General features: G+C 43.9%; 1 protein-coding gene across 4 annotated transcripts in view; it reads left to right on the forward strand.

Moving 5' to 3' along the window:
- The window catches only part of caskin1 (CASK interacting protein 1), a 740245-nt gene that overhangs the window by 436502 nt on the left and 280215 nt on the right, over positions 1-23528 (forward strand). For all 4 annotated transcript variants that reach the window (XM_063059322.1, XM_063059323.1, XM_063059324.1 and 1 more), the window contains exon 2: positions 22074-22125. In XM_063059322.1, the coding sequence (XP_062915392.1) occupies positions 22074-22125 (52 nt within the window). The remainder of the gene's footprint in view (positions 1-22073; positions 22126-23528) is intronic.

The following is a 23528-nucleotide window of genomic DNA, read 5'->3' on the forward strand; positions in this document are numbered from 1 at the left end:
TCCTACCTTTTATAGCATTTTTATGTATTGCACTGCAATACCACTGCAAAACAACATCAGTGATATTACAAACGTGTAAACCTGATTCTGATTCTAATTCTGACTTCTCCTGGGCTGGGAACAGACAGAACACTGAAGCTGAAGGTGACATCAGGAAAGGGGATCTAAAGCTGGCTCATGACTCCCCTCTTTCCATCATCCTGCCGAAAGGTCTCAACCTGAAACATCAGATGGCTATTTCCCTCCACTGACGCTGCCTGACCTGCTGAGCTTCTTCCAGGCTTTGTGTATTGCTCACCAAGTTTAGTTATGGGAAAGGTCTTGAAGGGAGGGCAGAAGACATTCCTAGAGAATATCCGACCGGGTGAAGCTATAGGAAATAAGGTCCCAGGGGAAAGGAGCGGGGTGGATGCACAAGAATCCAGGTTTGAAGGTTCAGGGAGATCTCGGAAAGTTGTGGACTTGGGAGAAGCAGGAAAAGAGTGCTGAGAGAAAGCTAATTGATACATGGTCCTCCCTGATCTCAAGCGATCTCAGAGCATTCCACGGCTAGGAATCCATTTGGAATGCTGGCAGGGTTGAAATGTTAGAAGCACATAAACCAATTTGTTCACAGTAATCACAGCAGAGAGATGTTCTTAAAGGATTTTCTAAAACATGAATAAATTATTTAGATTAAAGATTAGCTTTATTTGTTTCATATACATCAAAACTTCGAAACTTACAACGGAATGAATCACTTGTGTCAATGTGCTGCTAGGGCAACCCGCAAGTGTTGCCACGCTTCCGCTGTTAACATAGCATGCCTACAAATCACTAACCCGAGCCTGTACATCATTGGAATGTGGGTGGAAACTGGACCACCCAGAGAAAACCCAGATGGCTATGGGAGAACATACAAACTCCTTACAGGGAGCAGTAGGATTTGAACCTGACTCGCTGGTGTTGTAAGGTGTCACACTAACTACTATGCTGCTGTGCCACCAATGATTGTTTTCCCAGGGTATCTTGTTTTCACCACTTCCCATGACTGAATTCAAAGTTCAAAGTTCGACGTTTAAGGTTCAAAGTAAATTTACTATCAAAGTATGTATATGTCACCATATCCAACCCTGAGATTCATTTTCTTGTGGGTATACCCAGTAAATATAATAACAATATTAGAATTAATGAAAGACTGCACCGACTTGAACGCTCAACCAGAGAGCAAAAACCGGTGAGAATACAAAAAGAAAGAAAAATAATAATAAATAAATAAGCAATAAGTATTGAGAGCATGAGATGAAGAGTCCGTGAAAGTGAGCCTTGCGGGCATTCACAGTAAAGACGAGAAACACAATAGAATCAATAACAGACTGCCCCAGCAGGGTGGACAAACAATGTGCAAAAGGCAGCAAATACAAAAATTTAAAAATAGACACAATAATAATAATAAGTAAGTAATAAATATTCAAATAAATATTCAGAAAATTAGTTAAAGAGTCAATAGACAATAGGTTCAGGAGTAGGCCATTCGGCCCTTCGAGCCAGCACCGCCATTCACTGTGATCATGGCTGATCACCCACTATCAGCATCCAGTTCCTGCCTTATCCCCATAACCTTTGAGTCCTTGAAAGTGAGTCCATAGGTGGTGGGAACAGTTCAATGATGGGGCGTGAAGTTGATTGAAGTCATCCCCACAGGTTGAAGAGCCCGATGGTGGAAGGATAGTAACAAAAACCATATTCTTGCCACCCTCTGTTTAAAACGGTTTCTTCTGATTCTCAGTTGGGTGGTGGAGTAAGGCAGAGAGGCCAGTTTGGTTTTTTTCTGCTTCTATTTTGTTGTCACCCAATCTGACGGCGTTTCCTATATCTACCCATTCAGTCCAGTGATGGACAGAGTGTGATGTTGACTCTGCCTCAGGCATTAACTCTGAACACAAGCTCAGCACGTAGAAGCTTCCCCAGTCTTCATTCTGATTATTCCGCATCTTTGTCCTCCGTCACTGTGAACTCTTAGTTATTGGAAACAGCCCTCTTCGACCTATCTCAGCTATTCAATTTGCCGCTGCAGATTGACTTGGGGAAAACGCTGATGTGTTTCAGATTGCGGCTAAAATGCCGTCTGCTCTGCCCTTTTGTGTTCCACTCAGTAAAGTTCAGGGAGCCCAGTTCATGTGACCAGAGCTGCTGAACAGCTAAAATCAGCAGCTGCCGTAACAACAAATGCTTACTCAGCTGGTTTCCCTTGAGCTGTTTTATTCAGTCGTTGTGGGAAAGTGACCTGGCATAACATAAATAAAACAAATATCCGATCATTTATTCCCCCCCTCCCACCAACGCACAGCCATCTCCGTTCCCCCCTCACCTGGTTTCACCTATCACCTGCCAGCTTGCACGCTTCCTTACAGTGTCCGTATATTTATTTGTCTATTCAGTGATACAGTGTGAAGTATGCCCTCTGGACCTTCCAGCCATGCTGCCCCAGCAACCCCCGACAATACTTAATTATCCTAGACAATTTGCAATAACCAATTAACCTGCCCGGTACATCGTTCTGCCGTGGGAGGAAACGGGAGGACCCAGAGAAAACCTACACAGCTCCACCGGGAGGGTGTACAGAGGCTCATCACAGAACGGTGCCGGAATTGGACTTCGAACTCTGGAACGCCCCGAGCTGTAATAGCGCCATGCTCACCGCTACGCTACCACGGTCTTCCCTTAAAAAAAAAATAGAATGCAGCGCACTCCACAGATGGTCTGACCAATGTCCTGCTAAATTACATCAATGTTTCCATACTGTTATACCTTATATAGTCGTAGTCATAGTCATACTTTATTGATCACGGGGGAAATTGGTTTTCGTTACAGTTGCGCCATAAATGATAAATAGTAATAGAACCATAAATAGTTAAATAGTAATATGTAAATTATGCCAGGAAATAAGTCCAGGACCAGCCTATTGGCTCAGGGTGTCTGACCCTCCAAGGGAGGAGTTGTAAAGTTTGATGGCCACAGGCAGGAATGACTTCCTATGACGCTCTGTGTTGCATCTCAGTGGAATGAGTCTCTGGCTGAATGTACTCCTGTGCCCACCCAGTACATTATGTAGTGGATGGGAGATATTGTCAATAAACACCAACTTACATCAAACCCCTTCACCCCTTCTCTATTTTGTTATTCCCTATTCTAGTTACACTTTCTTCTCCTCACCTGCCCGTCACCTCCTCTGGTTCCCTTCCTCTTTCCACGGCCCACTCTCTTCTCCTACTAGATTCCTCTTTCTTCAACCTTCACATCTTCCACCTACCCCTCCCAGCTTCTTAATCATCTTCCTCCCCCCCACCCACCCATCTCAAGTGTCTCAGTCAACACCAGCCAGTTTGTAACCCTTCTCCTCTGCCCACCATCTTATTCTGGCTTCTGCCCTCTTCCTTTCCAGTCCTGATGAAGGCTCTCAGTCCAAAGCATCAATGGTTTATTCCTCTCCATAACAAGCGCTGTCTGACCTGCTGAGCTCCTCCAACATACTGTGCATGCTGCTCAAGATTGCCAGCATCTGCATAATCTCTTGTCGTAGAGACATAGAGCACTGCAGCACAGAAACAGGTCCTTCGGCCCATCTAGTCCATGCTGAACTCTTATTCTGCCTCGTGTCATCCACCTGCGCCCGGACCATAGCCTTTCATACCCCTCCCATCCATGTACTTATCCAAACTTATCTTAAATGTTGAAACCAAACCCACATCTACCAATGCTGCTGGTTGCGTTTCGGTTATTGTCCCATTTCTGTTTGTGGGGACACTGATGGCTGCAATTCCTAAATTACAATAGTGACTTCACTTCATCCAATTGGCTGAAAGGTGCTTTGGGTTTCCCTGAAGTGGGGAGGGATGTTACAGAAATGCAAGTACTGTATGCCCTCCCTCAGCAGAATTATTTTGTAAGTAGCTTTTACACAGCTTTGTGCCAGCCGAGATATTATACCAGAGATTTAGATGAAGCTGTCAATTCCATATATAGAGAAAAATAATGAATGTTGGCCAAAAGAATGACAGGCGGGAGAATTGTAACACAAGAGATTCGGCGAGCATAACTCACTGTATGATTTATGGTTGCTTTGCATAGCAGAAACACAAGTCTGCATCATTTGGGCTGAATGGCCTATTTCCGGGCTGAGGCTTTATAAGGCTTTGGTCAAACCACACTCAAACTATGGTTTTGGACCCTACATCTAAGAAAGGATGTACTAGCATTGGAGAGGGTCCAGAGGAATTTCATGAGCATGATCCTGGGAATGAGGGTTAATGCATGAGGGGTGTTTGATGGCTCTGGGCCTGTACTCTCTAGAGTTTAGAAGAATGAGGGGGATATCATTGAAACCTGTCAAATATTGGGTGGATGTGGAGAGAATGTTTCCTATTTTGGAGGAATCTAGGACCAGTGGACCAGTGGATTACAAATACCTGGGGATATGAATTGACAATAAACTGGACTGGTCAAAGAACACTGAGGCTGTCTACAAGAAGGGTCAGAGCCGTCTCTATTTCCTGAGGAGGATGAGGTCCTTTATCATCTGCCAGACGATGCTGAGGGTGTTCTACGAGTCTGTGGTGGCCAGTACAATCATACTTGCTGTTGTGTGCTGGGGCAGCAGGCTGAGGGTAGCAGACACCAACAGAATCAACAAACTCATTCGTAAGGCCAGTGACGTTGTGGGGATGGAACTGGACTCTCTGACAGTGGTGTCTGAAAAGAGGATGCTGTCCAAATTGCATGCCATGTACTGGTTGGGCACAGGAGTACATTCAGCCAGAGACTCATTCCACCGAGATGCAACACAGAGCGTCATAGGAAGTCATTCCTGCCTGTGGCCATCAAACTTTACAACTCCTCCCTTGGAGGGTCAGACACCCTGAGCCAATAGGCTGGTCCTGGACTTATTTCCTGGCATAATTTACATATTACTATTTAGCTATTTATGGTTTTATTAATTTAATTATTTATGGTGCAACTGTAACGAAAACCAATTTCCCCCAGGATCAATAAAGTATGACTATGACTATGACTATGACATAGCCTCAGAATTGAAGGTTGTCCCTTTAGAACAGAGATGAGGAGGGATTTCTTTACCGAGAGGGTGGTGAATCTGTGGAATTCATTGCAACAGGTGGCTGTGGAGGCCAAGCCAATGAGCATATTTAAAGCGAAGGTTGATAGGTTCTTGATTTGTAAGGGTGTTAAAGATTATGGAGAGAAGGCTGGAAAAAGAGGTTGAAAGGGATAATAGATCAGCCCTGGTGGAATTCTGCTTTTATGTCTTATGGTCTTTTAGTCATTCTGTATTATAAATTCAACAGTGTGAAGAAAAAAATGATATTTTTGCTTGCATTTTTCTAAGTATAGAAAATTAAGAGCAGCATATTAGGGAAGGTAGTTAGTGTCTTTTTCCTGTAGTAGAAATGTGAAATTCCAGATGGCATAGCTTTACGTTAAGAGGGAGAAGGCTTAAAGGAGATGTGTAAGGCTTTTTTTTAAACGTAGACAGCTGTAGGTGCTTGGAACCAGCTGTCAGGGGAAGGACCACATCACAGGGTTCTTCTGCTACTCGACAAGAAGGGTCTGCGTTGGGTGATGATTGTGATAGTGTACCACATGAGGAGCCACGTGGGTGGCAACAGTCCTATTGGTTTTAAAGAGAGTATTAGCGTAGAACTGAAAGCATTGACAATGAATGTAAGAATAAAAAAAGCATTGCATGGTTTATTCCAATATGAAGAAAGTATATAGATGAAAAAAAAATCAGGGGTGGTGGTAGGATAATTGAGTGGCAGGGTGGAGATGTGTCTCTACCAAAGGAGGTGTAAGGTGCTCTTTCCCTCCGCTAGCCTGCAGGTCACCCTTGGACAAAGTGTGGCACCCGCTTAACACCCCACCAATAGGTCACGTGACGCCACGGGAGCAGGTGGTGGATGTTCGCGTGAGCAGCTGGTGCATATCGCCAGTCCTGGTTACGCAACCACTGATGCCAGGCAGACAATCTCTGAAGAGTATTGATAATGGCAGGGGTCACCGGTCTTGCAGAGAGATGGGAACCACCACCGCCTGCAGGATCCCCTCCAAGTCATGCACTACCCTGACTTGAGAGCATCCTGTCCCTCACCCTCGCTGAACACCACTCCCTCAGCAGCTGATTGAGTGTATTCACCAGAAGGGCAACAGCAGTTCAAGAAGGCGGCTCACTAATCACTTTCTCAGCGACAATTGAACAATAAAGGCTGGCCATAAAGTGATTCCTTTATCATTAGGAGAACTGTGCCACAGAGAACAAGTGGCAGCAGCAAAAGGAAAGGCTGAACAATCAAATGACCCAACCACTAACCACAGCCACCACTCACTCTTGCCCACACTGCAGCAGAATATGTGGATCCCAAATCCGCCTCTACAACCATCTGAGGACCCACCAATTGATAACTGCTTAGGAGAACATCATACTCAGCTCGTGATCACACTACTAATGCTACCCACATCCCATCAAACAAAAATATTTTTGAAGCTGATTTGAATAGTATTAATTATGATAAGAAAATGCCACTAAATTCACTTAAGAGAGAAATTATAAAAGTAAGTATATTACATGTTTACATAGAACAGTGCAGCACAGGAACACATCCTTCAATTTACAAACCAGCTAAAATCTCTATCAAAAAAATCCCAAAAATGAATCCCTCCTACCTACACAATCCCTCCATCTTCCTCATATTCAAGTGCCTATCTAAATGTCCCTTAAAAGTCCCTAATGTATTTGCCTCTACTCTATCTATGCCTCTCATAATCTTATAAACTTCTATCAGATCTCTCCTCAGTCTCCGCCGCTCCAAAGAAAATTACTTTGGCATAGTTATTCGTAAATTCCATTGTATTTTTTAATCTTCCTGTAAATGCCTGCAAGAAAATGAATCTCGGGTGACATCTAGGTACTTTGATAATAATTTACTTTGATTTCGACAAGGGAGCTGATTCCCTATTTTATAAGACCATAAGACATAGGAGCAGAATTAGGCCATTCGGTCCATAAATTTGCACTGCCATTCCTTAATGGCTGACTTATTCCCCCTCAATCCCATTCTCCTGCCTTCTCCCCATGACCTTTGAAGCCCTTACTCATCAAGAACCCATAAACCTCCATCTTAAACATACCCAGTGACTTCGTCTCCGCAGTCATCTGTGGCAATGAATTCCACAGATTCACCATGCATTTCATGGCAGTCCCAGTGAATGAGAGATTGTTTTACGAGGACGGGAATATTATGTTTTGTAAATCAGGACGTTGGCAGATAGAAGAGGTTGCCTGTCTAAGAGTGAAGGGCGCAGATGTGAATTCCTGAAGCAAGAGAGGCTTCAGAACTCAAGCTCCGTTTGATTGGCAGGTTAATTAAGATTGTGAAGCTGGGAATTTTCTGCAAGGGGAGTGGGGAATGGAATCACACAACATTTTAACAAGAGGGTCAATAACAAGAGATGAAAAATATCAAAGTTCAGAGTTCAAACTACATTTATTATCAAAGTATGAATATCCTACACAATTTTGAGATTCATCTTTTTGTAGGCAAGCAAAGAAATGAAACAGAAAGCACAAAAATATCACTTATTACAAAGATTGAAAAACAGCCAATGTGCAAAAGAGGACAAATTGTGCAAATATTTTTTAAAGTAATACATAGAATGAGCTGCAGAGATCCCGAAAGAGAGTCCACGGGCTGTGGAGTCAGTTCAGCACTCAAGCAAGTGAAGCCGTCCTCGGTGCCCGATGGCTGGAGGGCAATAATTCCTGAAGAAGGGTCTCAGCCTGAAATGTCGACTGTTTATTCACCTCCATAGATGCTGACTGACCTGCTGAGTTCCTCCAGCATTTTGTGTGCGTGTGTGTTGCTTTGAATTTGCAGAGTCTGCACAACCTCTTGTGCTTGTGAACACCTTGCGAACCCAGCAGCATGGGACACAAGAGTCCTGCCCCTCCCAACCAATAGTGAAAATGCCCTATTGTGTAAGAACTGTTTGAAAGGTGTGAACAACTATACCTGGAATATATCACACAGTCTTGGCCTAGTGTGACAGACACACGCAACTACCCTAGTTACATAAGGGTTCTGTTCCTGAGATCTGTCTGAAAGTTGAGTTCCTTGTAAGTCAAGAAATCTGCTTTCTATCCACAAATTGTATCACTCTACGTACTCTTCCTATAATTTAGTTTCATTGAACACGCATCCTAACTGTACCCATTATAAAAATAATTGAATATACACTGCTCCCAGTTTCTTATTTTAAATCCCTCCCCCACCCACCCAACTTCCTCCTCACCTGGTCTAACCTATTCGTTGCACACACAAAATGCTGGAGGAACGCAGCAGGCCAGGCAGCATCTACGGAAAAGAGGAAATTGTCGATGTTTCGGCCCGAGACCCTTCATCAGGTCTATTTCGTGTGTGTTGCTTGGATTTCCAGCCTCTGCAGAATCCTTTGTGTTGTAGCCTGTCATTAATAAACACCATGAACAACGCTTTAAAAATATACGGGAGAACTTACATAAAGTCAGGTTTTCATTAAGTATGGACATCCATAACTTGTGAAACCCCTGTGTAAAGCAGGGTAGTGCTTCGAAATCAAAACCAGGTTTAATATCACTAGCAAATGTCATGAAAGTTGTTGTTTTGTGGCAGCAGAACATTGCAGTACATAATAAATTGCGGTAAGAAATATATACGGTATCATCGCCATCAGTATGTGCCTTGTTGTGTAATCTGAGTGATCGTGGTCTCATGACCATGATTGGTCTTGGCAAGTTATTCTACAGACGTGGTTTGCCATTGCCTTCTTCTGGGCAGTGTCTTTACAAGACAGGTGACCCCAGCCAGTATCAATACTCTTCAGAGATTGTCTGCCTGGCGTCAGTGGTCAATATGCATCAGCTGCTCATACGACCATCCACCACCTGCTCCCATGGCTTCACGTGACCCTGATCGGGGACCAGGTTGGTGCTACACCTTGCCCAAGGGTGACCTGCAGGCTAGCAGAGGGAAGAAGCACCTTACACCTCCTTTGGTAGCGACATATCTCCACCCCGCCACCAATATAGAGTTTCATCATCGCCATCGTGGCTGTCCCTCAAGGTCGAGGATGATGGTCTTCATTCTGAAGAAGTGGCCCACAGAGTGAAGACAGCTGTGCGTGTATTTGTTTAATGTGTACTTGATGTTGCACTCCAAGAAGCACACGATACTTCACAAATCAACCAACTGATTCCAGTGGCAAGGAAACCACGACGATTGGAGCTGATGGACTTGTTGCAGCCTTCATCCGTCTTCACAGCCATTGAGTTTGAAGTAACTTTGCCTGCCTGTTCCACCATTGAGGTCTTGGTTGGATTGTTCTTTGTCAGAGACCTCACCCTCGACCTTACCGCCATGGGTGACCCTACCAGGAGCATAGCTCCAGACGGCATTGCTCTCGGGATCACAGGACCACACAAGCCTCTCCACTGCGACAAGGTGACAATCCACGGAGAAGATATAGAGTTTATGAAAAAGGGGAAATAGCGAAGCAGGGTTCATGGGTTCATTGTCCATTCAGAAATCTGATGGTGGAAGGGAAGGTGCTTAGTCGTAATCTTCACGCTATAACATAAGAGGTTATAATAACAAATTTGCTTTCAATCTGTAGAATTCCTGATATTGAAGGTGTAGTATATAATAACCAAATTTCCATGCCACTGCCTCGAAAGATTAAAGATTAAAGATGAGCTTTATCTGCCATCGAAGCACACATTTGCATCAGTGACCAACACAGTTCAAGAATACGCTAGGAGCAGACCGCAGTTGTCACCGACACAACATGCCATGCCTACAGCTTACTGACCCTAACCTGTATGTCCTTGGGAGGTGGGAGGGTACGGGAGCAGCCAGAGGAGACATTCAGTCCGAGGGACAGCAAGCAAGCTCCTTACAGTCAGCAGGGGGAATTGGAGGGTGCAGTGAATGAAGTTTGCCTTTGACTACCTGCAAATGCCATACTCAGCTCCACATGTGCAATTGAACCCATTGGACAAATTCCCCTCTTGCTATTTTGTACAGGCAGAAATGCAGAACTCTGTGAAGCATTGGCAGTATTCTGCCTTTAAGAGTGCCAGTATTATAAAGTTAATACCACAAATGGAAATCAATCCAGAAGCTGTGAGAAACTCTGCGCTCGATGCTTGTGATGTTGGAGATTCCTTCAGTGCTTAGACTCTTTTAAGATTCTGCTTTTAAAACAGGCATTTCTGTGGGAGATGGAGATTAAGGGATTGGCAGTGCAAAACAAAATGTGCTTTTGAATGAATGCTCACAAAATGCTGGAGAAACTCAGAAGGTCAGGCAGCATCTCTGGTGGGAAAAGAACAGTCAATGTCTTAGGTTGAGACCCTTCATTAGGATTCTCAACCTGAAATGTCATATAACCATATAACCATATAACAATTATAGCACGGAAACAGGCCATCTCGGCCCTTCTTGTCCATGCTGGACGCTTACTCTCACCTAGTCCCATCTACCTGTCGACTGTAAATTTTCCTCCATAGATGCTGACTGACCTGTTGAAGTCCTCCAGCATTTTATGCGCATTGTTCAAGAATTCCAGCATCTCCAGAATCACTTGTGCCAGATGTTAACAACACAGAGCACAGGGCATTCTGGCACAGGCCAGGCCTTTCGGCCCACAATGTTGTACTGACCTTTTAACCTTATAACGTTCAACTATGTTTGTGTTACTTAACTAATCCACAGAACGAATATTCTCTGTTCAAATATGGAACTCTCTGCACTTTGTTCTGGCTTCCTCTTAGTAACCAGCTTTCCCCATATTGCCTGTGTATCAGCACAGAAAACTCCTCTGCTAACATCTTGTACAATTCCTCATTGTCTCAATTATAGAAGACTTAATTAAGCACCAGACTAGTTCCTGATTACAGAATAAAATACAAAATAAAGCATTAACAGTGACAGAGGAAGTGCAAAGCAGGTAAACAATAAGGTGTAAGTTCATAACGAGATAGATTGTGAGACAAGCGTCCATCTTACCGTACGGGGGTCTGTTCAAGAGTCCATTAACAATGGGATAGAAGCTGTCCTTGAACCTGGTGGTACGTGCTCTGAGACTTTTGCACCTTCTCCCCCTGGTGGGAGAGGGGAGAAGAGAGAATGTTTGGGTGGTTCGAGTCTTTGTTTACGATGGCTGCTTTTCTGAGGCAGTGAGAAGTGTAGGCAGAGTCCGCTGAGGGGAGGCTGGCTACCATGTGCTGAGATAAGTCCGCAACTCCCTGCAGTTTCTTACAGTCACATGCGTCCCATTTGTCATACCAAGGAAACTGGAACTTAGAAGGATGAGAGGGGATCTGATTGAAACATATAAGATTATTAAGGGATTGGACACGCTAGAGGCAGGAAACATGTTCCTGATGTTGGGGGAGTCCAGAACCAGAGGCCACAATTTGAGAATAAGGGGTAGGCCATTTAGAACGGAGTTGAGGAAAAACTTCTTCACCCACAGAGTTGTGGATCTGTGGAATGCTCTGCCTCAGAAGGCAGTGGAGGCCAATTCTCTGGATGCTTTCAAGAAAGAGTTAGATAGAGCTCTCAATGATAGTGGAGTCAAGGGATATGGAGAGAAAGCAGGAACGGGGTACTGATTGTAGATGATCAGCTATGATCACAGTGAATGGCGGTGCTGGCTCGAAGGGCCGAATGGCCTACTCCTGCACCTATTGTCTATTGTCAAACCTTTATGCGTCCAGGCAGAATGCTTTCTATGGCGCAGCAATAAAAAAGGTTTCAGAGCGGATGTGGGGGAGAATGTTTTCACCTAGAGCAGGAGTTCCCGACCTTTTTTAGACCATAGACCATTACCATCAACCAACGGGGCCGTGGGCCTCAGGTTTGGAACCTCTGACTTAGAGGATGCCTAGAACCTGGAACACACTGTCTGAGGGAGGGGTGAAGGGAGAGACTCTCACAATACTTAAAACATATCCAGAGAAGCAACAGAGATTGCAATGTGTAGGGGGCCTCAGAACGAGTGCTGGTAAATGGAGTTAGTGTAGATAGGTTTGTGGGTTTCAGCATAGACAGAATGGGCTGAAGGGCCTGTGTCTGTGCTCTGTGACCTGATGGAACATGGCCATAAGCTAAGCCAAGCTGCTGTTCTGAAGAGGAGCAGAACATTCAGTAAGATCACAAAATACTCTGCAGATGCTGGGGTCAAAGCAACACTCACAACACGCTGGAGGAACTCAGCAGATTGGGCAGCCACAACAAACAGGATCTCCCAGTAGCCAACCACTTCAACTCTGCTTCCCATTCCCATTCGGATATGTCCATACATGGCCTCCTGTATTGCTATGATGAGGCTAAACTCAGGTTGGGGGAGCAACACCTCATATACTGTCTAGGTAGTCTCCAGCCCCTTGGTATGAACATAGAATTCTCCAAATTCCGGTAATTCTCTCCCCCTCCCTTCCCCTGTCCCTATTCCCTCCCCTAGCTACCTACCATCTCCCTCATGGTTCTGCCTCCATCTACTACCCATTGTATTTTTCCCTATTCCTTCTTCACCTTTCTTGCCTATCCCCTCCCTGCTCCCCCTCCCCCACCCCTTTGTCTTTCCCCTTACTGTTTTTTTACCTGGAACCTACCAGCCTTCTCCTTCCCACCCTCCCCCACCTTCTTTATAGGGCCTCTGTCCCTTCCCTCTTCAGTCCTGACGAAGGGTTCTGGCCCGAAACATTGACTCATCCTTTTCACGGATGCTGCCCAACCTGCTGAGTTCCTCCAGCGTGCTGTGAGTGTTACATTCAGTAAGATGATGGCTGAAACTTCCAGCTCATTACCATTTCCCTCTACTATCCCAATATAAGATAGGATGTTTTGTGAGATTAATCCAATTCCCAGATTGGGAACAAATCAGAATCAAAATCAAGTTATAGGATGCGTTGTCTTGTACAGTACAGTGTAAAAACGTAAAATTTCTATTAAAAAACCAACAGTGCAAAAAGAAGAAATAGTGAGGTAGTGTTCATGGGTTCATGGCACATCCAGAAATCTGGTGATGGAGGTGAAGAATAATCTGCGAAGACTCGCTTTGGAAATGCTGCTACCTCAGGATGAACAAGTTGTTTCACTATCGGTGAAGCGCATCCCTTGTTATAATGTGGCACAGATGGCAGCCCATTGTACGCCTCGAGCTCCCACGAAGAGTAAATTGATCATCTCCAAAACAGAGATAAAATTCTGAAACCGCTGCGTCAAATGGGTATTCAGGTGCTCCTTTATGACGCCATGAGAACTGAGCTCGGCTAATGCAGCCGAGATACAGCCCCATCCATCACAGGGAAATCCCTTCCCTCCATCAGGCACACCTACATGGAGTGGCCACAGGAAAGCAGGATCCATCATCAAGGAACCCCAACATCCGGGTATTGCACCCTACTATCAGGAAGGAGGTAGAGGAGTGTTAAGATGGACGCCATTAGGTTCACAAACAGTGACTACCCCTTCAACCATCAGGCTGCTGAACTAGAGTGGGTAACTTCACTCACCTCGACTCTGAACTGATTCCACAACTTTCAAGGACTCTACAACTCATGTTCTCAGTATTATTTATTTATTCATCTATTGAGCTATCTATCTATTTATCTACCTCTCAATCTACCTATCTATTTATCCATCTATTTTGTATTGGCACAGATGTTTTGCACATTGGTTGTTTATCAGTCTTTGTACATAGTTTTTCATTGACTATATAGTATTTTTTCTACCATAAATGCCTGCAAGAAAATGAGCCTCAGGGTAGTACATAGTGGCATATACATCCTTTGATGATAAGTTTGCTTTGAACTTTGAACTTACTGCTTCTGAGGATAGGCGGGTAGGACTGGTCCCTGGGAGTGGACTGCAGTTTGGTGCGTGTGCCTGGCCCTTTAAATGGCGATAGTGCACTCTCCCCTCACTCTGAATACAAAAGAAGCCCCAGAATCACAGGCTGCATCAGCTTTCAGGAGCCAGTGACAGAAGGCGTACACTCCGCATTTGGAACCTGGTTGCAAAAGGGATTTATTGACACCAGTGCCGGCAATCAAATGAGCGATGCAGAAGAGATCATTCTGTGCCAACTTTTGGATGAATGTTTGAAATTAAATTACTCATTTCTGGATGTGACTGTCAGCGGAAGGCTGCCACTTAGTGTGCACAAAAACCATACAAAATGTACATCACAGCCTGCTGTGTACGTGTGGTGCTTAGATTTCTGACTGAACCGCTAGTAGCAATTTCGATACAGCTGTACAGTTAGTTCATTGGGAAAACCAGTCAAGTGACATCTGGAGACACACTTAGCCCATCCAGGAAACACGAAAAGATTTTGTTCCTGAGAAAACATTAATAAATCCATGGTTTTCCTGGCAACCCATGGTTGAAGGTTTCTATTTCAGATTTTCTCTAATAAATCTGAATTCATATTTTAAACTGTCTCTATGGGACATTATTCCCTTCAAATTACACACACAAAATGCTGAAGGAACGCAGAAGGTCAGGCAGCATCTATGGAAATGAATGAACAGTCAATGTTTCGGGCCTTTATCAGGACTGGAAAGGAAGCGGGGAAGGGGCCAGAATAAGAAGCTGGAGGGAGGGGAAGGTGTACAAGCTACAAGGCCATAGGTAAAGCCAGGTGAGGGGAAAGGTAGGTCAATGGGGGAGGGGTTAATGAAGCAAGAAGCTGGGAGGTGGTAGGTGGAAAAGGTAAAGGGTTGAAGAAGAAGGAATCTGATAGGACAGGAGAGTAGACTGCGAGAGAAAGGGAAAGAGGAGGGACACTATGGGGAGGTGATAGGCAGGTGAAAAGAGGAGCTAGAGTGGGGAATGGAAAAGAGAGAAAAGGGGAGGGGAGAAATAGCAGGTTAGAAAAATTGATGTTCATACCAACAAGTTGGAATCTACCCAGACGGTAAATGAGGTGTTGCTCCTCCAACCTGAGAATGGCCTGATTGGGGCAGTAGAGGAAGCCACGGACCAACATGTTGGAATGGGAATGGGGAGTGGAATCAAATGGCTGGCCGCCAGGAAATCCTGCTTGTAGGTGCTCAACAATATGGTCCCCCAATCTACAGTGGGTCACATGGAGGATGAGGCGGCCACACCAAGAGAACCAGATACAGTAGATAAGCCCGACAGACTCGCGGCTGAAGTGTTGCCTCACCTTCAAATTGTTAACGCATTCCCTTCAAGTTGCTAATGAATCACTCAGATGCTAAAAACAGCACCTTCAATTTGTTACTAGCTAATGTTTGTTAGAAATATGAAAAACATTTGATTTAAAAATTAGAGCATGGTTCTGAAAATTAAAAAAGCTGGAAATGCCAAAGAACTGTTCTGATGAAGGGAATCAGATCTAAAAAATGAATTATTTTTCTCTCACCATAGATATTTCAAAGTTCAATGTCAACTTATTATTGAAGTGCATATATATATATATATGTCACCATATACCACCCTGAGATTCATTTTCTTGCAGGCATACTCAGTAAATCCATAATAGAATAATAAACATATTAGTGCCAGTGAAAGACCGCTCAACTTGGATGTTCAGTCAGTGTGCAAAAGATAACAAACTGTGCAAAGTAAAAAAGGAAATAAATAATAATAACAATAAATAAATAACCAATATATATTGAGAACATAAGTTGAAGAGTCCTTGAAAGTAAGACCATAGGTTGTGGGAAAATTTCAACAATGGGGCAGGTGAAGTTGAGTGAAGTTATCCAGTTTGGTTCAAGAGCCTGATGGTTGAGGGGTAATAGCTCTTCCTGAAGCCGGTGGTGTGAGTCCTGAGGCTCCCGTACCTTCTTCCTAATGGCAGCAGTGGGGAAAGAGCACGACCTGGGTGGTGGGGTTCGCTGATGATGGATGCTGCTTTCCTACAGCAATGCTCCATGTCGATATGCTCAATGGTGGAGAGGGCTTTATCCATGATGGACTGGGCCATATCCACCACTATTACTAGGATTTTCCTTTCGAGGGCATTGGTGTTTCCATACCAGGCGGTGATACACCCAGTCAATATACTCTCCACCACACATCAGAATCAGAATCAGGTTTATTATCACCGGCATGTGTCGTGAAATTTGTTAACTTATCAGCAGCAGTTCAAAGCAATAGATAATCTAGCAGAGAGAAAAAATAATAAATAAAATAAAACATAATAATAAATAAACAAGTAAATCAATTACATATATTGAATAGATTTTTTAAAATGTGCAAAAACAGAAATTATGTACATTAAAAAAGTGAGGTAGTGTCCAAAGCTTCAATGTCCATATAGGAATCGGATGGCAGAGGGGAAGAAGCTGTTCCTGAATCGCTGAGTATGTGCCATCAGGCTTCTGTACCCTCTACCTGAAGGTAACAGTGAGAAAAGGGCATGCCCTGGGTAGTGGAGGTCTTTAATAATGGACGCTGCCTTTCTGAGACACCGCTCCCTGAAGATGTCCTGGGTACTTTGTAGGCTGGTGCCCAAGATGGAGCCGACTAGACTTACAACCTTCTGCAGCTTCTTTCGGTCCTGTGCAGTAGCCCCTCCATACCAGATAGTGATGCAGCCTGTCAGAATGCTCTCCACAGTACAACTATAGAAGTTTGCCACAACATTTTAGATGCCAAATCTTTGCAAACTCCTAAGGAAGTAGAGGCGCTGTTGTGCTTGCTTCTTAATTACACTTAACATGCTGGGCCCAGAGCAGGTCCGCTGAAATGATAACACCGAGGAATTTAAAGTGCTGACCCTCTCCTCCTCTGATCCTCCCATGAGGACTGACTCATGGACCAGATATTTCCTAAGCCATTAAATGTTTGCATCATTTTCTGTTTTCAGAATTGCCTTTATTGTATGTGGTCAATACAAGAATATTAAGGATATTCTGTATTCTATTTAAGTTTTGGGAGAGTGAATCTAGGTGCATCATGATAATTGCCCTTAGTAATTATTCAAGCAATCCTCTGCTCAGTCTTGTTTGTTGTCTTCTCTATAAAGTTAAGCTACTCCAAAATTCTTATTTTTGCATCCTAACTCGTGCGATTCCCCTCAGGCTTGCTTACTTACATCTAAAGAGAGAAACGATTGGAAATACTCAGCAGATTTAATAGCAAATCATAAGCACACACAAAATGCTGGAGGGACTCGAGAGGTCAGGCAGCATCAATGGAAATGAACTCACCGTTCTGAGTTGAGACCCTGCTTCCGGTCCAGTAGCGTACGTGGGGATAAAAACAGAAATAATGTTTCAGATTAATGGATTTTCATCAAGATCACCAAAAGTTAGAGATCAAATCTCTCTTTTCATGCACTGTGTATTTCCAGCAATTTCCATTTTCTATTCAAATGTTTTTGAGTTGCAAATTTGCTTACTTACTGCCTGACATTGGCAGCAATGAAGGTCCTCCATCTCTGTCCATACCATCGCATACAGATAAAGAAGGATTCTTCATTGCTGCTCCCAAAGCAATTATTTTTTTTGACCAGTAAGGGTTGTTAGCCCTGAGCTGAATCCCCAAACCTGGGGGATCAGTGGACAATTCTTAGACTGGCCTCTACCCTTTTAACCTTATCCGTCCGCCAAAACAGACAGGATCTCCCAGTAGCCACCCACTTCAACTCTGCTTCCCACTCCCATTCAGATATGTCCATGCATGGCCTCCTCTACTGCCATGGTGAGGCTAAACTCAGGTTGGAGGAGCAATACCTCATATACCGTCTAGGTAGTCTCCAGTCCCTTCGTATGAACATAGAATTCTCCAACTTCCGGTAATTCCCTCCCCCTCCCTTCCCCTATCCCTATGTCACTCTGCCCCCTCCCCCAGCTGCCTACCACCTCCCTCTTGGTTCCACCTCCTTCTACTACCCATTGTGTTCTCCCCTATTCTTTCTGCACCCTTCCTGCCTATCACCTCCCTGCCTCCCTCCCCCCCACCCCTTTATCTTTCCCCTTACTGGTTTTTCACCTGGAACCTACCAGCCTTCTCCTTCCCACCCTCCCCCCACCTTCTTTATAGGGCCTCTGCCCCTTCCCCCTACAGTCTTGACGAAGGGTTCCGGCCCGAAGCGTCAACCGATCTTTTCCACAGATGCTGCCCGGCCTGCTGAGTTCCTCCAGCGTGTTGTGAGTGTTGCTTTGACCCCAGCATCTGCAGATTATTTTGTGTTTGCCCTTTTAACGTGCTTGGCATGGTTGAGCCTACCAAAGCACAAGGCCCTGATTCTAGCCAGAATAGCTCTCTGGGTCATTGAGGCTTGCAAGCCTCCAAACCCTACGACAAGGTTGTAGCTCGCTTGGAGATGAGTTGCAGAGAATGGAGAATAATGGAGAGGACAAACGGAATGTTTTCAATAGGATGGGGATGAACAGGGACTAAGCATCAGATGGCTTTTCCAGTAGCAATCATTCTTCCCTGGTCTTCACAATGTCAGACTCATTCCCCTGACACACCACTAAGCCTCCTTCATCTGCTCAACCATGTTTGCTTCTTTTGCTTTTCGTCATGGTTGTTTCAACTCAAATAACCATGCATTACAACAGTGGCGTGCAGACATCAAACCTTGAACTGGATGTCTGTGGCAGCAGAAGGACATGAACACACACGCAGTGGCCACTTTGTCAAATACAAGCGGTCCCTTGTATATCAAGTCAAGTCGATTTTTGTCCTGTTCTCAGGTGCAGTAAGGTGCAAGGAAAATCTTCCTTGCAGCTGCCTGCCAAGAGCAGATGACACAGAAAATATAAATTATATATAAACGTAGTTGTCCATGGCTGGTTCCTGATTCTCCAGACTGGGTATACAAATTCCAAAACTCCTTGTCAAAGATTATACAATTTATATACGATTACACAAGACAAAGCCGGCTGGTGGTGTATTGGCATCTGCACCGGACTTCAAGGCGATTGGTCCCGGGTTCAAATCCGGCCGGTTCCTTGCATGCTTTCCACCCGTGCTGGGTTGAGCGTCGAGCTAGCAACTCGGCCTTGTAAAAATAAACAGACAAATGCTAAAGAAATGGCAGGGTTCCCGCCTGATGCAGCAAGCATGGGAGTGGAAATAGAAACAAAAATAGCAGTAACACTGAGTAGCAAGGGAGGCTGCAGATGTTGGGACCACTTCTTCTTATGCTGTATATAAATGATTTAGATGATGGAATAGCTGGCTTTGTTGCCAAGTTTGCAGATGATACAAAGATTGGTGAAAGGGCACATAGTGTTGAGGAAACAGGTAGGATGCAGAAGGACTTAGACAGATTAGGGGAATGGACAAAAAAGTGGCAAATGAAATATAATGTTGGAAAATGCATGGTCATGCACTTTGCTAGTAGTAATAAATGTGCGGAATATTTTCTAAACGGGGAGAAAATCCAGGAATCTGAGATGCAGAGGGTCTTGGGAGTCCTTGTGCAGGGCACCCTGAAGGTTAACTGCAGGTTGAGTCAGTGGAGAGGAAGGCAAATGCCATGTTAGCATCCTCACCACATTCTACAGAGGGTGTATCGAGAGTATCCTGAGCAGCTGTATTACTGCCTGGTTCGGAAATTGCACCGTCTCGGATCTCAAGAACCTGCAGCGGATAGTAAGGTCAGCTGAGAAGATCATCGGGGTCTCTCTTCCCACCATTAGAGACATTTACACCACACGCTGCATCCGTAAAGCAAACGGCATTATGAAGGACCCCACGCACCCGTCATACAAACTCTTCTCCCTCCTGCCATCTGGCAAAAGGTACCAAAGCATTCGGGCTCTCATGACCAGATTGTGCAATAGTTTCTTCCCCCAAGCCATCAGACTCCTCAATTCCCAGAGTCTAGTCTGACACCAACACACACACACACCCACACACACACACAACTGAACACCACTCCGCTCCCTTTGCAATTTTTGCTCATTTCTTTCTTAATTCCTGCTAAAACATTGTTTACATTTACATCATTTATTATTATATTGTAATTTGTCCTTTATTGTGCCAATTGTCTTGATTATTAATTATTGTACTGTCTTGCACTGTTTTGTGCACTTTATGTAGTCCCATGTAGGCCTGAAGTCTAATGTAGTTTTATGTTGTTTCACATAATCTAGTGTAGTTTTGAGTTGTTTCATGTAGCACCATGGTCCTGGAGGATCGTTGTTTCATTTTTACTGTGTACTGTACCAGCAGTTATGGTTGAAATGACAATAAAAGTGACTCGACTTGATTTCAAGAGGTCTAGAATACAAGAACAAGGATTTGATGCTGAGGCTTTATAAGGCACTGGAGAGGCCTCCACCTTGAGTATTGTGAACAATTTTTGTCCCTTCATCTTAGAAAAAATGTGCTGAAGAGGGTCCAGAGGAGTTTGACAAGGATGATTCTAGGAATGAAAGGGTTATCATACGAGGAATGTTTGATGGCTCTGGATCTGCACTTGCTGGAATTCAGAAGGATGGGGGGGGGTGGAATCTCATTGAATCCTTTCAAATGTTGAAAGGCCTAGACAGAGTAGATGTGGAAAGGATGTTTCCCATGGTAGGATAGCCTAGGACAAGAGGGCACAGCCTCAGGATAGAGGGGTGCTCTTTCAAAACAGAGATGCGGAGAAATTTCTTTAGCCAAAAGGTGGTGAATTTGTGGAATTTGTTGCCACATGCAGCTTGGAGGCCGGGTCAGGGGTATTTAAGGCAGAGATTGATAGGTTCTTGATTGGACATGGCATCAAAGGTTACAGGGAGAAGACTGGGACCTCGGGTTGAGGAGGAGATAGATTAAAAGGATCAGCCATGATTGAATGGCAGAGCAGATGTGATGGGCCAGATGGCCTAATTCTGCTCCTTCGTTTATGGTCTTATGGTATAATCCAGAGGGTCAGAAGATGTTTTGGACTGAAATGTGACTGCTTATTTCATAAGACCATAAAACCATAAGTCGTAAGAGCAGAATTAGGTCAGTCGACCCATCAAGACTGCTCCACCATTCCATCATTGTGGATTTATTATCTCTCTCAAACCTATTCTCCTGCCCTCTCCCCATAACCTTTGAACCCTTACAAATCAAAAACCTATCAACCTCTTAAACACATCGAATGACTTAGCCTCCACAGCCATCTGTTGCAATGAATTCCATAGATTCATCACCCTCTGCCAAAAGAAATTCCTCAGCATCTCTGCTCTGAAGGAGCATCCTTGTATTCTGAGGCTGTGTCCTCTGGTCATAGTCACCCCACTAAAGAAAGCATCTTCTCCACGTCCACTCTATGATAGGCCTTTCAATATTTGATGGGTTTTAATGAGATTCCCCCCTCCATAGGTGCTGCCTGACCTTCTGAGTTCCTTCATTATTATGCTAAAAGAAAGGAGTAAAATAATTTCTAAAACTTTGTTTTATTTCAGATAGCTAGCATCTGCAGTTTTTTGACTCCCACGTGAGCTCAGGTGTCAATCTCTGTCTCAGGAATATGCTTGAATATGTATGATTGATTATCTCTTCCGAACACATGAGCTAAATGGTCTCAATTTTTTGAGGTGATACTTTCTATGTTTACATTGAAGTTCAAGTTCATTGTCATCTGACTGTACATATATTCAACCAAAGAAAACAATGTTCTTCTGGACCACGGTATACCCACAAAACATATATCACACACAGCACATAAAACAAAATATTACCATAAATAGCTTAATAAAATATCATTCAAAATGCATATAATGCACAGAACAAATAAAGAGTAAACAGTAAATAGTACGGTAAACAGTAAACAGGTCACTGTCCTAGTGACGAGACCTTGGTGGAGAGAGGGTATTCATGAGTCTCACAGAGGGAAGAAGCTGTTACCCAGTCTGACAGTCCTAGTCCTGATGCTCCTGTACCTCCTTCCAAATGGTAGTAGATCAAAAAGATTGTGGGATGGGTGGGGACAATGCTTCAGGCTCTTCATCTACAAAGCTTCTGGTAAATGTTTTCTCAATTCCACTTTTTTTTTCCTCTGTTTTTCAGAGCTTCTGGGATCTGCAAAGAGAGTGAACGTAAACTACCAAGATCTGGACGGGTAAGTAGATCTGTTAGTCCCTGAGCACTTCAGGCTCAGGGTAAAATACGAGTAAAATTTAGCTTTGTAGCTTGAGCCAGAACTAGTCAGAGAACAATTTAAGACTCTGGAATTAGATTTATTGGAGCACTCGAAGTGTGACTGTCATACCTAATCGGACATTCAACATTTCCAACACTTCACTGCAGAAACAAGGTTATGCTCTGAAATGTTTCACACTGCAAAGTCTTCACGGGGATGAATGTGTCAACATCTGAATATTATTATTAATGTGGAAAGCCAGAAAATCTGACAGAATGGCAAAGCAGCATCCCTTTATAAGGAATAATTAGACCAGTACTACCCAGTGCAAGGAGAATTGCAAAATTAAAACACAGTGGCCACTTTATTAGGTACACCTGTAGACCTTCATGTTAATGCAAATACCTAATCAGCTGTTCATGTGGCAGCAAATCAATACAGAAAAGCATGCAGACATGGTCAAGGGGTTCAGCTGTTGTTCAGACCAAACATCAGGATGGGTGAAGAATTGTGATCTAAGTGACTTTGACTGTTAAGTGATAGTTGGTGCCAGACAGGATGGTTTGAGTATCTCAGAAACTGCTGATCTCCTGGGATTTTCACACACAACATCCTGAGTTTACAGAGAACGGTGTGAGAAACATAAAAAGCATCGAGTGAGCTGCAGATCTGTGGGCGAAAACACCTTGTTAATGAGAGAGGTCAGAGGAGAATGGCCAGACTGGTTCAAGCTGATAGTAGGGCAACAGCAACTCAAATAAACATGTGTTACAACAGTGGTGTGCGGAAGAGCATCTCTGAACACACACACATCGAAACTTGAAGTGGGTGGGCTACTGCAGCAGAAAACCACACCAGATTCTACAGTGTACTGAATAAAGTGGCCATTGAATCTATTTGAATATTTGAACTAATACTTGGAATTTGCAGTCAACGAAACAATCCCTGTCAATCCAGAAGACAACATCCCACAAAGGCCTAACCATCTCTGTGGAACGCACCTCTCTTTGGAATTTGGCTGCTGCTGGGCATCAGTACAAGGCGATCCCCTATCTCACCAGGCTGACTGAATTGCCCATTACATTGGACAAAATCCTCACGGGCAACAAACCAGGAAGGGAAGAACCGCTTTTTGTTTTAAACTAACACTTTAAACATCTGAGAGAGTGTGAAGCAAAATTTGGAATATTTAGATGGGATTAGAAAGTTTTCAAAACCGGAACTACTTCAGTATTGAAAATTGTAAAGCACTTAGCTGAAGGAATGACAATCTACTTCAATCAAATTGGATATTTTGTGGGACTTTGGAGGTTGGCAAGGTTGAAAAGCAGCTTGCTGTAAACAACATGTTTCTTTTTAAATTATATTTCACAGCTGCTGTG

This window comes from Mobula hypostoma, chromosome 9 (genome assembly GCF_963921235.1).
Source record: "Mobula hypostoma chromosome 9, sMobHyp1.1, whole genome shotgun sequence".
Lineage (NCBI taxonomy): Eukaryota > Metazoa > Chordata > Chondrichthyes > Myliobatiformes > Myliobatidae > Mobula > Mobula hypostoma.